This window comes from Coregonus lavaretus, assembly GCF_964263955.1.
Source record: "Coregonus lavaretus genome assembly, chromosome: 8".
Taxonomy (NCBI): domain Eukaryota; kingdom Metazoa; phylum Chordata; class Actinopteri; order Salmoniformes; family Salmonidae; genus Coregonus; species Coregonus lavaretus.
Genome location: NC_139995.1, coordinates 36,753,781 through 36,768,128, shown reverse-complemented (window position 1 = coordinate 36,768,128; position 14,348 = coordinate 36,753,781). Strand labels below are relative to the sequence as shown.

Genomic DNA, 14,348 nt, shown 5'->3' with positions numbered 1-14,348 from the left:
ACACCGGTCTACATAAAGGTCCCACAGCTGACAATGCATGTCAGAGCAAAGACCAAGCCATGAGGAGCGTCGAGGCACAGATATGGGGAAGGGTACCAAAAAGATTCTGCAGCATTGAAGATCCTGAAGAACACAGAGGCCTCCATCATTCTTAAATGGAAGAAGTTTGGAACCACCAAGACACTTCCTAGTTGGCCGCCCGGCCAAACTAAGCAATCGGGGGAGAAGGGCCTTGGTCAGGGAGGTGACCAACAACCCGATGGTCACTGACAGAGCTACAGAGTTCCATTGTGGAGATAGGAGAACATTCCAGAAAGACAACCATCTCTGCAGCACTCCACCAATAAGGCCTTTATGGTAGGAGTGGCCAGATGGAAGCCACTCCTCAGTAAAAACACATGACAGCCCACTAGGAGTTTTCCAAAAGGCACCGTAAAGGACTCCCACCTAAAGGACTCTCAGACCATGAGAAACAAGATTCTCTGGTCTGATGAAACCAAGATTGAACTCTTTGGCCTGAATGCCAAGCGTCACGTCTGGAGGAAACCTGGCAACATCGCTACGGTGAAGCATGGTGGTGGCAGCATCATGCTGTTGGGATGTTTTTCAGCGGCAGGGACTGGGAGACTAGTCAGGATCGAGGGAAAGATGAACGGAGCAAAGTACAGAGAGATCCTTGATGAAAACCTGCTCCAGAGCGCTCAGGACCTCAGACTGGGTTGAAGGTTCACCTTCCAACAGGACAACGACCCTAAGCACACAGCCAAGATAACGCAGGAGTGGCTTCGGGACAAGTCTCTGAATGTCCTTGAATGTCCCGGCCCAGCCAGAGCCCAGACTTGAACCCGATCGAACATCTCTGGAGAGACCTGAAAATAGTTGCAAAGAAAAAGCCATATCTCAGACTGGCCAATAAAAATAAAAGATTAAGATGGGCAAAACACAGACACTGGACTTTTTCTTTGCAACTCTGCCTAGAAGGTCAGCATCCCGGAGTCGCCTCTTCACTGTTGACGTTGAGACTGGTGTTTTGCGGGTACTATTTAATGACGCTGCCAGTTGAGGACCTGTGAGGCGTCGGTTTCTCAAACTAGACACTAATATATTTGTCCTCTTGCTCAGTTGTGCACCGGGGCCTCCCACTCCTCTTTCTATTCTGGTTAGAGCCAGTTTGCGCTATTCTGTGAAGGGAGTAGTACACAGCGTCTCAAGAAGGCCAGTTTTATTGCTTCTTTAAATCAGCACTACAGTTTTCAGCTGTGCTAACATAATTGCAAAAGGGTTTTCTAATGATCAATTAGCCTTTTAAAATGATAAACTTGGATTAGCAAACAACGTGCCATTGGAACACAGGACTGATGGTTTCTGATAATGGGCCTCTGTACGCCTATGTAGATATTCCATTAAAAATCAGCCGTTTCCAGCTACAATAGCCATTTACAACATGAACAATGTCTACAATGTATTTCTGATAATAATAATATGCCATTTAGCAGACGCTTTTATCCAAAGCGACTTACAGTCATGCGTGCATACATTTTTGTGTATGGGTGGTCTCGGGGATCGAACCCACTACCTTGGCGTTACAAGCGCCGTGCTCTACCAGCTGATCAATTTGATGTTATTTTAATGGACAAAAAATGTGCTTTTCTTTCGAAAACAACAACATTTCTAAGTGACCCCAAACTTTAGAACGGTAGTATATTTCTAGGTATGTGTTTGGGTAAAATTAACATTTAGTTTTTATTCTATAAACTACTGACAACATTTCTCCCAAATTCCAAATAAAAATATTGTCATTTAGAGCATTTATTTGCAGAACAACTGGTCCAAAAAAAAAAAAAAAGATGCAGTGTTGTCAGACCTCGAATAATGTAAAGAAAATAAGTTCATGTTCATTTTTAAACAACACATTACTAATGTTTTAACTTAGGAAGAGTTCAGAAATCAATATTTGGTGGAATAACCCTGATTTTCAATCACAGCTTTCATGCGTCTTGGCATGCTCTCCACCAGTCTTTTACATTGATGTTGGGTGAATTTATGCCACTCCTGGCGCAGAAATTCGGCTTTGTTTGATGGCTTGTGACCATCCATCTTCCCCTTGATCACATTCCAGAAGTTTTCAATGGGGTTCAGGTCTGGAGATTGGGCTGGCCATGACAGGGTCTTGATCTGGTGGTCCTCCATCCACACCTTGATTGACCTGGCTGTGTGGCATGGCGCATTGTCCTGCTGGAAAAAAAACTATCCTCAGAGTTGGGGAACAATGTCAGAGCAAAAGGAAGCAAGTTTTCTTCCAGGACAACCTTGTACGTGGCTTGATTCAAGCATCCTTCACAAAGACAAATCTGCCCGATTCCAGCCTTGTTGAAGCACCCCCAGATCATCACCGATCCTCCACCAAATTTCACAGTGGGTGCGAGACACTGTGGCTTGTAGGCCTCTCCAGGTCTCCGTCTAACCATTAGACAACCAGGTGTTGGGCAAAGCTGAAAATTGGACTCATCAGAGAAAATGACCTTACTCCAGTCCTCTACGGTCCAATCCTTATGGTCTTTTGCAAACCTCAGCCTGGTTCTTCTTTGCTTCTCCTTGATGAAGGGCTTTTTTCTAGCTTTGCACAACTTCAGCCCTGCGCCTAGGAGCCTGTTTCGAACAGTCCTCGCCGTGCACTTCACCCCAGCTGCCGTTTGCCATTCTTTTTGTAGGTCACTTGATGTCATCCGACGGTTGTTGAGTGACATTCAAATGAGTTGGCGGTCATCGCGGTCAGTAGAGAGTCGTTTTTGCCCTGTACCGGTCTGTAGCTTTGTTGTCCCCAATGTCTGCTGCTTGACCTTGTTCTTATGAACCGCCGTCTTTGAAATTTTAAGGACGGAAGCAACCTGACGCTCACTGTATCCCTCTGCCAGTGAAGCCAGAATTTAACCCTTTTTTTCCCCTCACTCAAAACTTTCCTTTTCAACTCTTTTGGCATGGTCCATAGTTATTTTTGGATTAATATAAAATGTTGAGGTACTATTAGCACTGTTTTTGCCATCCAGCTGGTCCTATTGCAAGAGGATAGTGATGACCACAGTGGGTTTTATACTTTTCCTCGTTAAATAAGATTTGGTTCAGGTGATCACCTAATCAGTACCTAACTCAGTAGAATGAGGTGTGCCTGTGTTGGAATTCAACAGACACTGGAATGGAAGTCATACATGTAGATGCTGATTTAAGAAATATTTGCAGTAGTCTCAATTTTTTCCAGAGCTGTCTGTCTGTGTGTATATATATACAGTGGGGGAAAAAAGTATTTAGTCAGCCACCAATTGTGCAAGTTCTCCCACTTAAAAAGATGAGAGAGGCCTGTAATTTTCATCATAGGTACACGTTACCTATGACAGACAAAATGAGATTTTTTTTTCCAGAAAATCACATTGTAGGATTTTTTATGAATAATAACAAAAGTTTCTCAATACTTTGTTATATACCCTTTGTTGGCAATGACACAGGTCAAACGTTTTCTGTAAGTCTTCACAAGGTTTTCACACACTGTTGCTGGTATTTTGGCCCATTCCTCCATGCAGATCTCCTCTAGAGCAGTGATGTTTTGGGGCTGTCGCTGGGCAACACAGACTTTCAACTCCCTCCAAAGATTTTCTATGGGGTTGAGATCTGGAGACTGGCTAGGCCACTCCAGGACATTGAAATGCTTCTTACGAAGCCACTCCTTCGTTGCCCGGGCGGTGTGTTTGGGATCATTGTCATGCTGAAAGACCCAGCCACGTTTCATCTTCAATGCCCTTGCTGATGGAAGGAGGTTTTCACTCAAAATCTCACGATACGTGGCCCCATTCATTCTTTCCTTTACACGGATCAGTCGTCCTGGTCCCTTTGCAGAAAAACAGCCCCAAAGCATGATGTTTCCACCCCCATGCTTCACAACTCGCTGTTGGCTGGGCTCCCTGCCTGTGCCATTAAACCCCTACAACTCATCCAGAATGCCGCAGCCCGTCTGGTGTTCAACCTTCCCAAGTTCTCTCACGTCACCCCGCTCCTCCGCACACTCCACTGGCTTCCAGTTGAAGCTCGCATCTGTTACAAGACCATGGTGCTTGCCTATGGAGCTGTGAGGGGATCGGCACCTCTGTACCTTCAGGCTCTGATCAGTCCCTACACCCAAACGAGGGCATTGCGTTCATCCACCTCTGGCCTGCTGGCTCCCCTTCCTCTGCGGAAGCATAGTTCCCGCTCAGCCCAGTCAAAACTGTTCGCTGCTCTGGCACCCCAATGGTGGAACAAGCTCCCTCACGACGCCAGGACAGCGGAGTCACTCACCACCTTCCGGAGACATTTGAAACCCCACCTCTTTAAGGAATACCTGGGATAGGATAAAGTAATCCTTCTCTGCAGGTCCTCTCTGCAGGTCATTCACTGTGGTTCTGGGATTTTTGCTCACCGTTCTTGTGATCATTTTGACCCCACGGGGTGAGATCTTGCGTGGAGCCCCAGATCGAGGGAGATTATCAGTGGTCTAGTATGTCTTCCATTTCCTAATAATTGCTCCCACAGTCTTCCCAGCCTGGTGCAGGTCTACAATTTTGTTTCTGGTGTCCTTTGACAGCTCTTTGGTCTTGGCCATAGTGGAGTTTGGAGTGTGACTGTTTGAGGTTGTGGACAGGTGTCTTTTATACTGATAACAAGTTCAAACAGGTGCCATTAATACAGGTAACGAGTGGAGGACAGAGGAGCCTCTTAAAGAAGAAGTTACAGGTCTGTGAGCCAGAAATTTTGCTTGTTTGTAGGTGACCAAATACTTCTTTTCCACCATAATATGCAAATAAATTCATAAAAAATCCTACAATGTGATTTTCTGGAGAAAAGAAATCTCAATTTGTCTGTCATAGTTGACGTGTAGCTATGATGAAAATTACAGGCCTCTCTCATCTTTTTAAGTGGGAGAACTTGCACAATTGGTGGCTGACTAAATACTTTTTTTCCCCCACTGTGTGTGTGTGTGTGTGTGTGTGTGTGTGTGTGTGTGTGTATATATATAAACACAAAAGTATGTGGACACTCCTTCAAATTAGTGCTTTCGGCTATTTCAGCCACACCCGTTGCTGACAGGTGTATAAAATTGAACACACATCCATGCAATCTCCATAGACAAACATTGGCAGTAGAATGGCCATACTGAAGAGCTCAGTGACTTTCAACGTGGCACCGTCATAGGATGCCACCTTTCCAACAAGTCAGTTCGGCAATTTTCTGCCCTGCTAGAGCTGCCCCGGTCAACAGTAAGTGCTGTTATTGTAAAGTGGAAATGTCTAGGAGCAACAACGGCTCAGCCGCGAAGTGGCAGGCCACACAAGCTCACAGAACGGAATTGTCAAGTGTTGAAGTGCGTAGCGCGTAAAAATGGTCTGTTCCAAACTGCCTCTGAAAGCAAGAACTGTTTGTCGGAAGCTTCATGAAATGGGTTTCCACCGCCAAGCAGCCGCACAAAAGCCTAAGATCACCATGCGCAATGCGAAGAGTCGGCTGGAGTGGTGTAAAGCTCGCTGCCATTGGACTCTGGTCCAATGGAAACGCGTTCTCTGGAGTGATGAATCACGCTTCACCATCTGGCAGTCTGACGGACGAATCTGGGTTTGGCGGATGCCAGGAGAACACAATGCAGTGACAACTGTAAAGTTTGGTGGAGGAGGAATGATGATCTGGTTCGGGCTAGGCCCCTTAGTGGCAGTGAAGGGAAATCTTAACGCTACAGCATACAATGACATTCTAGACGATTCTGTGCTTCCAACTTTGTGGCAACAGTTTGGAGAAGGACCTTTCCTGTTTCAGCATGACAATGCCCATGTGCACAAAGCAAGGTCTATACAGAAATGGTTTGTCGAGATTGGGGTGGAAGAACTTGACTGGCCTGCACAGAGCCCTGACCTCAACCCAATCGAACACCTTTGGGATGAATTGGAACGCTGATTGCGAGCCAGGCCTAATAGCCCAACATCATTGCCCGACCTCACTAATGCTCTTGTGGCTGAATGGAAGCAAGTCCCCGCAAGCAATGTTCCAACATCTAGTGGAAAGCTTTCCCAGAAGAGTGGAGGCTGTTATAGCAGCAAAGGGGGGACCAACTCCATATTAATGCCCATGATTTTGGAATGAGATGTTCGACAAGCAGGTGTCCACATACTTTTCGTCATGTAGTGTGTGTGTGTGATATACAGTGCATTCGGAAAGTGTTCAGACCCCTTCACTTTTTCCAGATTCTGTTACGTTACAGCCTTATTCTAAAATGGATTAAATTGTTTGTTTTTCCCTCATCAATCTACACAAAATACCCCATAATGACAAAGCAAAAACAGTTATTTATTTTAGCAAATTTATATTTTAAAAAAGTACGGAAATATCACATTTACATAAGTATTCAGACCCTTTACTCAGTACTTTGTTGAAGCACCTTTGGCGGCAATCACAGCCTCGAGTCTTCTTGGGTATGACGCGACAAGCGTGGCACACTTGTATTTGGAGAGTTTCTCCCATTCTTCTCTGTAGATCCTCTCAAGCTCTATCAGGTTGGATAGGGAGTGTTGCTGCACAGCTATTTTCAGGTATCTCCAGAGATGTTTGATCGAGTTCAAGTCCGGGCTCTGGCTGGGCCACTCAAGGACATTCAGAGACTTGTCCCGAAGCCACTCCTGCGTTGTCTTGGCTGTGAGCTTAGGGTCGTTGTCCTGTTGGAAGGTGAACCTTCGCCCCAGTCTGAGGTCCTGGCGCTATGGAGCAGGTTTTCATCAAGGATCTCACTATACTTTGCTCTGTTCATCTTTCCCTCAATCCTGACTAGTCTCCCAGTCCCTGCCGCTGAAAAACATTTTACATTTACGTAATTTAGCAGACGCTCTTATCCAGAGCGACTTACAAACATCCCCACAGCATGATGCTGCCACCATTATACTTCACCATAGGGATGGTACCCGGTTTCCTCCAGACGTGATGCTTGGCATTCAGGCCAAAGAGTTTCTTGGTTTCATCAGACCAGAGAATCTTGTTTCTCATGGTCAGAGTCCTTTAGGTGTCTTTTGGCAAACTCCAAGCGGGCTGTCATGTGCCTTTTACTGAGGAGTGGCTTCCATCTGGCCACTCCACGATAAAGACCTGATTGGTGGATTGTTGCAGAGATGGTTGTCCTTCTGGAAGGTTCTCCCATCTCCACAGAGGAACTCTGGAGCTCAGTCAGAGTGACCATCGGGTTCTTGGTCACCTCCCTGACCAAGGCCCTTCTCCCCCGATTGCTCAGTTTGGCCAGGTGGCCAGCTCTTGGAAGAGTCTTGGTGGTTCCAAACTTCTTCCATTTACCACAGGTGGACTCCAATCAAGTGGTAGAAACATCTCATATGATCAATGGAAACAGGATGCACCTTAGCTAATTTCGAGTCTCACAGCAAAGGGCCTGAATACTTATGTAAATAAGGTATTTCAGTTGTTCTATTTTAATACATTTGCAAAAATGTCTAAAAACCTGTTTTTGCTTTGTCATTATGAGGTAGTGTGTGTAGATTGATGAGGATTTGTATTTATTTAATCAATTTTAGAATAAGGCTAACGTAACAAAATGCGGAAAAATCAAGGGGTCTGAATACTTTCCGAATGCACTGTGTGTTTATGTATGTATGTATGTTTGTATGCATGCGTATATATATATATATATATATATAAATAAAACACTTGTGACCATGGCCCATAGGGTTCTGCTCAATTTGTGCACTATATAAGGAATAGGGTTCCATTTGGGGTGCAACCAATCCCTTTTTCCCCAGCCTACTCTAACTGACCTGCATGTTGACGTCAGCACCGTTGTTGACTAGCAGCTCGAGGCAAAGCGCCCCGTTGGTGGAGACAGCGGCCAGGTGCAGCGGCGTGCAGCAGCGGTGGTTTGGCTGGTTGACGTTGGCGCCTCGGTTCACCAGCTCGTTGGCAACCGCCTCCTGGCCCGTGTAGCATGCCATGTGGAGAGCTGTGTTCCCAAAAGCGTTGGGCTCGTCAATCTGACGTGGAGATAAAGGTAGAAATTAGACAACTAGAGTTGGTGGTGGGGTTTGGGGATGTTATATGGCCTGGAGATAAAAAAAAACAAGCAAAGAATTTCAACAATAGGAAGCCACCCAACACATGGAGTGACCTTATGATGGTGATATTATGGAACCCCATCCCCTGACCCCTCACCTCTGACCCCAGCCGCAGCAGGTACTTGACCACCTCGATCTGGCCACTGGCAGCGGCGGCGTGGAGCGGGGTATAACCACGCTTGTCCCTGCACATGGCGTCCGCACTCCGCGACACCAGTAGCTTCACAATCTCCAGATGCCCTGAGGGAAGAGGAGACAACCATACAATCATGGAACATATACAGACACAGACAGGTCAACTAAAGCCAAGGCAATCTTCTGCTTGTGCGTAAGAATATGCGATTCGGCACAGATATTCTTATATTTGTATATAAAGATCCATTGATGGGAAGTTGTCTAGAATGCAAGTTGATTTGTAGATCAGTGAGTCTGCTCAGTGCACAGTGCCTTTGCTCAGGCTAACGAGAGGAGTGTTAGTAACCACGTTTTCATCCAACCATTTAATGCGGATGAATTACCTGACGGATGAATTACCTGACGGATGAATTACCTGACGGATGAAAAATGTTAAGACCGGGCAGATAGAAACATGAAATTCCGGTACAATTTTATAAATGCCGACAGACAATTTGTTTGCTCAATCTTTTTGTGTCTGTAAAATTAATTATTTGAGGAATGGCGGTGGAAATGCCATTATGCAGAAATATTAATATAATAACAATTATTGAAGTAAACTTGGAGTCACGCGATGTATGTTGTGTGGTTCTCCCACTACGACTCGGGAAAGCATACAGTTTATTAGGCTACAGATGAAATAAGTTATGATGAACTTCACAGGGTGGTGAAAGTGCAAGGTGATGAGCTTGATGCTCCTTTCCAATAAATATTGAGGGTCTTATTCTGGTGACATGATGATCGATGCTTGGCTGCAATTTGACAAATACAAATAATATCGCTCTCATCCATAATAATATGCGAGCTGTTGGCTAGAGTGCATGTGTCAAGACCAGAGTGGAAACGTGACAAAACCATCAGTAAAGTTGAAAATGCGATGGAAACCCACTTAACTTGTATTTTTCATTCTGTAAATTGTTTTATATGCACTGTCATCACACACAGCCTTTTATTTGCAAAAAGTATGTTCGATGGAAACATCTCTGGTGGGAAAATGCCCATATTGTTCTATGCAGATTTCAGAATATTCACATTAAAATCTGGTCGCAAATTGGATGGAAACCTAGCTAATTTCAGGAAATGTGTCCGTTAAGGTTCCACCCACCGAGGTATGCGGCCCAGTGGATTGGCTGCCTCTCCTTCTTATCACTGGCACTCAGGTTGGCCCCTTTGTTGAGGAGCAAATTCACTATCTGGAAACAGACAGGAGATAGTGAGTTAAAACCAAAACACTCAGACACCTTTCTGAGTAGATGATGAACAGTTTAGCACCGAGGCTGCGTCTGAAATGGCTCCTATTCCCTATATAGTGGACCCTATGCGGGCCCTGGTCAAAAGTAGTGCACTATATAGGGGATTGGGTGCCATTACAGTGTTACTCATAACCCTCCACCCTATGACTCCGCTGTGACCCCTGACCTCCACGTGGCCGCTGTGTGCTGCGTGGTGCAGGGCCGTCCTGCCGGAGCGGTCCGCTACGTTCAGGCTGCTCAGCTTGGGGATGAGGGCCTCAGCGCAGCGTGTGGCCCGGTTAGCCGCCGCCACGTGCAACGGTGTCTGCCAAAACTTATCTCGTGCATTGACCTCCGCATCCTGCTTCAGAAGCAGCCCCACAGCCTTCTGGGAAAGACGGAAGGAGAATAAATAACAAGGATGAGGAGTGTGACTATCACTGAAATTCATATACAGTGAGGGAAAAAAGTATTTGATCCCCTGCTGATTTTGTACGTTTGCCCACTGACAAAGAAATGATCAGTCTATAATTTTAATGCTAGGTTTATTTGAACAGTGAGAGACAGAATAACAACAAAAGAATCCAGAAAAACACATGTAAAAAATGTTATAAATTGATCTGCATTTTAATGAGGGAAATAAGAATTTGACCCCCTCTCAATCAGAAAGATTTCTGGCTCCCAGGTGTCTTTTATACAGGTAACGAGCTGAGATTAGGAGCACACTCTTAAAGGGAGTGCTCCTAATCTCAGCTTGTTACCTGTATAAAAGACACCTGTCCACAGAAGCAATCAATCAGATTCCAAACTCTCCACCATGGCCAAGACCAAAGAGCTCTCCAAGGATGTCAGGGACAAGATTGTAGACCTACACAAGGCTGGAATGGGCTACAAGACCATCGCCAAGCAGCTTGGTGAGAAGGTCACAACAGTTGGTGCGATTATTCGCAAATGGAAGAAACACAAAATAACTGTCAATCTCCCTTGGCCTGGGGCTTCATGCAAGATCTCACCTTGTGGAGTTGCAATGATCATGAGAACGGTGAGGAATCAGCCCAGAACTACACGGGAGGATCTTGTCAATGATCTCAAGGCAGCTGGGACCACAGTCACCAAGAAAACAATTGGTAACACACTACGCTGTGAAGGACTGAAATCCTGCAGCGCCGGCAAGGTCCCCCTGCTCAAGAAAGCACATATACAGGCCCGTCTGAAGTTTGCAATGAACATCTGAATGATTCAGAGGAGAACTGGGTGAAAGTGTTGTGGTCAGATGAGACCAAAATCGAGCTCTTTGCCATCAACTCAACTTGCCGTGTTTGGAGGAGGAGGAATACTGCCTATGACCCCAAGAACACCATCCCCACCGTCAAACATGGTGGTGGAAACATTATGCTTTGGGGGTGTTTTTCTGCTAAGGGGACAGGACAACTTCACCGCATCAAAGGGACGATGGACGGGGCCATGTACCGTCAAATCTTGGGTGAGAACCTCCTTCCCTCAGCCAGGGCATTGAAAATGGGTCGTGGATGGGTATTCCAGCATGACAATGACCCAAAACACACGGCCAAGGCAACAAAGGAGTGGCTCAAGAAGAAGCACATTAAGGTCCTGGAGTGGCCTAGCCAGTCTCCAGACCTTAATCCCATAGAAAATCTGTGGAGGGAGCTGAAGGTTCGAGTTGCCAAACATCAGCCTCGAAACCTTAATGACTTGGAGAGGATCTGCAAAGAGGAGTGGGACAAAATCCCTCCTGAGATGTGTGCAAACCTGGTGGCCAACTACAAGAAACGTCTGACCTCTGTGATTGGCAACAAGGGTTTTGCCACCAAGTACTAAGTCATGTTTTGCAGAGTGGTCAAATACTTATTTCCCTCATTAAAATGCAAATCAATTCATAACATTTTGACATGTGTTTTTCTGGATTTTTTTGTTGTTATTCTGTCTCTCACTGTTCAAATAAACCTACCATTAAAATTATAGACTGATCATTTCTTTGTCAGTGGGCAAACGTACAAAATCAGCAGGGGATCAAATACTTTTTTCCCTCACTGTAGCTACTCATTCAAGGAAGGAGGTGAAGGGTAATAAGTATGGAAGATTCATTTCAAAAGCTGAGAAATGAGCAGTGCTATAAAGACTGATGAGGAATTCCAGTGAAATGACTGTAGAAGGTTTTACATATTGTATTTGACATCATGGTCTTACTTCGTTCCGTGAGGCAGCTGCCCGATGCAGGGGAGTCAGCCAGCCTTGGTCCTTAGCGTTAATACTAGCACCTGAGAGAGTGAGTGAGTGAGTGAGTGAGAAAACTCAGTCAACCATTCTGTAACTCTCAGCTCCACTGATTAAATAACAACAACCATATATGCAGAGTGTAAAAAAAAAAGCACATTCAGCTAATCACAATGGCCCTCAGATCTCAGGTGATCAGTGACATTTACACACCTCTGGTTTCATTAGCAGCATCTTCCTTTAGGATAGGGCTTCTCAACCTCTGACTATAGGGAAGGGTTTCAATGCTGGTTGATATTCTAACAGATAATAAGATTAACCTTTATTCTATAATATGATAGGGATAATTGAGTGAATAAAGCAAATCACTCTGAAAAGTGTCTGTCTCATGCTGGAGAACGTTACCTGAATTAATGAGGAGGTCCATAATGTGAACGTCGCCCAAACACGCAGCAGCATGTAAGGGGGTACGGCGTTCTTGGTCCTGAGGAGGGACCGCAGACAGAGACACAGTCAGCAAGAACCCAGATTAAAGCCCACGGTTGGTTTTGATCACATCATTGTATTAAAAACAAACAGCAAGTTGAACGATACACCCCAAAGCCCCAGAATATAGAATGTAATGCCGCTGCTAATAGGTTTATGCTAATACCAACTACATAAAATAGCTTTTAATTACAGGATATTGAAAATACAGAAAGAAATAGCCATCCTGCAAAAAATTCAAGTAAAAAGGTATGTCATACATGTTGGCCTGTAGCCTGTCTCCTCAGAATATTCAGTATGAATGCAAAGTGGAACTTTTTTTCACAGAAAATGATCAGTTGGGGTTAGGTATGCTGTATCTAAAAATGTGGCAGGGAGCTAGACCAGATTTGTTTTATTTATTCTGTAAACCGAAAGAAGGGCTTGAAATTCACTTCAGTGAGTAAAATTGCTCAGGCATCTATAGCCTGTTAACGGACCCTGTCCTCCGTACTGGAATGTGTGCGTGCAGTGTAAACCCACCAGTGAATGACTCATGACAGTGAAAGGAAGGAAGGGAGGCGTGTGGGGAATGAGGGCTCAGGCCCAGTCCTCACCCTCGCAGCCCTAGTAAGGAAATCGCTGTCTTATTCTCCATACGCATCATTCAATCACTGACTGGAGGAGGAAGCCGTTTGAGGATTTTGGGCCTCCGGGAGGAGAGGCTGTTTAAGGATAAGTGTCCCTGTGGGTTTTGGGCGTACAAGTCAAAAATGTTCTGCCTTGCACAGCAAGAATTCATGTTTGGATGCATGTAGGCATCAAAACAATGTTAACCATGTGAAAGTGAAGCAAAGGGAGCTCAACTGCATATTAATTCAAATGTGTTATTTTGCTGTGCTAGAACAGAATGTCTTCTTTGACTTTAAGTAGTGATTGAATAGCCCCAGGGCTAGTGGCTTCAACTGAGTATTGACAACAGTTATATAATATTTGACCTCTGCCAACTATTGACTCCATTGCAAATTCAAAATATATTAATATACAATAGAAACTGATTTAGGTTGTTGTGACATTTGACAAATTGCAGCTACTGAATTTACACATTGGCACCAAGTCATAGATGAACCAACGCTGATTTAAAGTATGCACTCAGCAATTTGAGACCATGTCCTCTCAACTCTAGAAGTTCCTTTCTACACACCACTATTCACATTAGGCGCCCTCACCTTGCCCTGTTTCAGCTCCTGTGAAACTGAATGTTAAGGCTGCCTGTGTGTCTGTATTAAGTGTACCTAGAGAAGGGTGTCAGCGCTCTTTAACCTGACAGCCAGCTGGTCAGATTACCAGAGGGGTGGAACAAACGCGTAAGGAACCTGAACTGACTGGCCACACACTTGGATGGAAGAAGATGCTTTCAATCTCTCAATGCTAAGCTTTTCCTCCCATCAATCCCTTAACCATAAGCTCATCTTTTCCTTGTCCTCAAATACATGGGGCATGTGCACTTGTGTGCAATTCAACCACACACACATGAAATACAGCTTACACTCAAAATGGTTCTTGAAGAGAACAACATGCACAGATACTGTTGGAAGCTGCGACCAAGAATGTGAAGCGTGAACTACTGTGGGTATAACATTACTGCTCCACATAGCATTATTGATTGACTGTGTGGCCTTAACTAGATCTGATTCACAGTTGACAGGAAGGTCAAATCAAATCAGTTTATTGGTCACATGCACAGGAGGTCAAAGCGTGTAGAGGATTTGAGAGGTAATCCCTTGCTATTTAACTGGCTGGCCCATTAAGAACGTGTCTAGAAAATGGGTACCATAGGAGATGTGGAGGAAATTGATTCACACAGGGTCATGTTCATGTGTAGGGAGCCATCTTACCAGTGCATTGACTTCTTCATTCTTGTGCAACAAAAACTTCACTTCCTCTGCATTTCGGCTAAATATAGCCTGGACCAGTGGAGTCTGGAAGAGAATATAGACACATTAAATATTTTCAGATTGTGCATGCACTACTGACATCCTGATTCTCCTGTAAATAAAAGAAAAATAATAATAGGCCTGCGTTATCTGGTCCAATTTCTTGCAAACTTCTTTGAAAT

General features: G+C 44.8%; 1 protein-coding gene across 1 annotated transcript in view; it reads right to left on the bottom strand.

Moving 5' to 3' along the window:
* Positions 1-14,348, bottom strand: part of LOC311134384 (serine/threonine-protein phosphatase 6 regulatory ankyrin repeat subunit C-like) — a gene marked incomplete at its 3' end in the record, with an annotated part of 45,065 nt that overhangs the window by 29,595 nt on the left and 1,122 nt on the right. The window contains exons 2-8 of the mRNA XM_084168049.1: positions 14,128-14,211; positions 12,170-12,248; positions 11,738-11,808; positions 9,717-9,917; positions 9,403-9,490; positions 8,221-8,363; positions 7,830-8,042 (exon numbers count right to left, since the gene is read on the bottom strand). Coding sequence (XP_084024175.1) covers positions 7,830-8,042; positions 8,221-8,363; positions 9,403-9,490; positions 9,717-9,917; positions 11,738-11,808; positions 12,170-12,248; positions 14,128-14,211 — 879 coding nt within the window. The remainder of the gene's footprint in view (positions 1-7,829; positions 8,043-8,220; positions 8,364-9,402; positions 9,491-9,716; positions 9,918-11,737; positions 11,809-12,169; positions 12,249-14,127; positions 14,212-14,348) is intronic.